Raw genomic sequence first — 2,341 nt, 5'->3', positions numbered from 1 at the left:
GCATCTTTTCTCTGTGAAACAGGAGCCCAGCTGGCCTGTCATTTATGTTTGCAACAAAATGGACACAAATCACAGAGATGATGCTTTTACCAAACACAGATACATAAATACAAAGCTTTAGTAGCTCTTTTGTTGTGTTGGGTTGAAATGTTTCCTATCACAAAGAAAAAAAGGTTCCCTAGGAAAAAAAAGACATAAGTGTCAAACATGTGTGAATTTAAAGTTTGCATTAAACTGGGAGATTATGTAGAAACAGTATATGGTGCTTATGACTCGTTCTTTAAATGCAGCAACATCAGAGAGACAAAATACACAACAAGATAAAGTTAAAGCACATGCCTTTCAATTGTTGATCATACACAATTTAGACGTTAAGACAGGAAAGCAGATTTTCACCTTCTGTATTTGATCATTCACTCACTGAACAGCAGGAACATATTCATTCATTTATCCTTAGACCGAGTCTGATCTCAGTCCCTCCACAGCCTCTCTACAGCATGTTGGTTTCACAGGAGCCAGGCTGCAGTATCTGAAGAGTAACAATGAGTTTAACTGATTTTCTAAACCAGGAGTAAAACAAGGCATAGATCACAGGGTTTAGACAAGAGTTACAATACAACACAAAGAGAACATAGGATGCAGATGAAGCACTGACCAAGCTGTCACCTGCAAGAGAGACCGAGTAATATGGGCAGAAACATAGTAGGAACACGACTACAAGAACACCAAGAGTCCTGGCTGCTTTCAGCTCTGATTTCTTTGCCTTTGGAGTCACTGAATGCTGGAGTGTGACAGCTGTAATGTGAGAGCGCATGGCACGAGCCTGAGACACAGCCACGGCAAATACTCTCAGATAAAGAGCTATGATGACAGCAACTGGAAAAATAAAGCTCAAAACAACATCTACAGCTCCTAGGACGTAGTCAACGACCAACACACATTCTCCGTAGCAGGATTTATACCTCCCCGGTTGAGTCAGGTTATCCTTCACAAAGAGAAAGCTATAGGACACAGAATAGAGCCAACACAGACAAACGCAGAGTTTAACTCTGTTGACAGTAATTCTGGTGGTGTAGTGCAGAGGGTCACAAATAGCCACATAACGGTCAACTGATATGAGCACCATGTCACCTATTGAGGATACTGGAATGATGTTTGAAAGATAATTATAAAGAAAACACACAAAGTCACCAAGAAACCAGCAGGATGTTCTTCGGAGGATTTCTCCCGGCATCACCACGAGGCACACTAGAAGGTCTGAGACAGCCAGAGAGAGGAGGAGGATGTTGGTGGGTGTGTGGAGCTGCCTGGAGGGAAAGAGAAAAGCACAATTTAACCAACAAGTCCTCATATCTAAATGACAAAAAGGCATTTCAATGTTAGTTCTTTCTGAAACAATGGAAACAATCATTCGAAAAACAGTCATGAGTTTTTTTCTGATCTGTCATAGAAACAGGCCTTATTCTGAGCAGTCAGTTTGATTATCACAGTATGAGAAGAAAAGGTGTTACATTATAATAACATCATCAATAGCTCCTTCAAATATCCCAATAAGCCATGACATTGAGACATCAAGCCAGCATGCACAATACCATGACCCTGAAACTGACACAAAGGGTTCATATATCTATAACTTAAATTGTTGAGACAATAATCTTAACCTGAAGTGGGAGACTGAGATGATGACTAGCAGGTTGAGAGCTACAGTGAGCAGAGAGATGGAGTAGAGAAAAATGTGAATGAGCATCACTTCAAACCAAGGAGATGTCAGCCTCCTGCAGGAGGTGTTGAAGAGTTGTGGAAAGCAGAGCTCTGCTCCGTCCTGTGACTCCGTCATCAGTGGGAGGATGAGAGAGGCCTCAGCTCTCTGCTTCAAACTCTGTCGTACAACTGATTTATCGCTTTCTACTGCTGTCCCCACCCTTCATTTTCTCCCTCTCAGTCTCTGTTGGACACTGATGAACTTTTCTTGCTCTACACATCACAACGTCATCTCCTACACTTTCTCTGTTAGTCCACAAGCCTTTCAATAATCATTTTTCTTCTCAATCCCTCTGGTGTTGTGCTTTTCTGTCAATCTTCTGTCACCCCCAGATTCCAGATTTTCAGATCTCGACCCAGCTGAACACATGCAACAGCATGGTCTGGAGCAGGTATAAGCACTTTAATCCCTAGACAATTGGGCGGAAGGTCAGTCACTACATGTCAGTTTACATGCAGCCAATAACCCGTTCAAAACCGCAATATTAGCAATAACCCGGTCGCGCACGGCCATGTAAACACCTGCAAAAACCCGAATATGCTCATATTCCGGTTTTTGAAAACCCGAATATGCTACCTG

General features: G+C 42.2%; 1 protein-coding gene across 1 annotated transcript; it reads right to left on the bottom strand.

Annotated features, from left to right (window-relative positions):
- Nucleotides 1-490: 490 nt before the first annotated feature.
- Nucleotides 491-1,837, bottom strand: LOC114565193 (trace amine-associated receptor 13c-like). The gene is made up of 2 exons (XM_028593095.1): nucleotides 1,662-1,837; nucleotides 491-1,307 (listed from the first exon to the last, which is right to left on the bottom strand). The coding sequence occupies exons 1-2, from the start codon at nucleotides 1,835-1,837 to the stop codon at nucleotides 491-493; spliced, it is 993 nt and encodes a 330-aa protein (XP_028448896.1).
- Nucleotides 1,838-2,341: the final 504 nt, after the last annotated feature.

This window comes from Perca flavescens, chromosome 12 (assembly GCF_004354835.1).
Source record: "Perca flavescens isolate YP-PL-M2 chromosome 12, PFLA_1.0, whole genome shotgun sequence".
In the NCBI taxonomy this organism is placed as follows: domain Eukaryota; kingdom Metazoa; phylum Chordata; class Actinopteri; order Perciformes; family Percidae; genus Perca; species Perca flavescens.
This window is presented reverse-complemented; position numbering and strand designations above follow the sequence as displayed.

What these genes read in the sequence shown, in the direction of transcription:
- LOC114565193 (XM_028593095.1), bottom strand. Translation starts at nt 1,837, where the DNA reads ATGACGGAGTCACAGGACGGAGCAGAGCTCTGCTTTCCACAACTCTTC. An exon ending in ATCTCAGTCTCCCACTTCAG is followed by an intron (nt 1,308 to 1,661) that starts GTTAAGATTATT and finishes CTTTCCCTCCAG; the next exon opens with GCAGCTCCACACACCCACCA.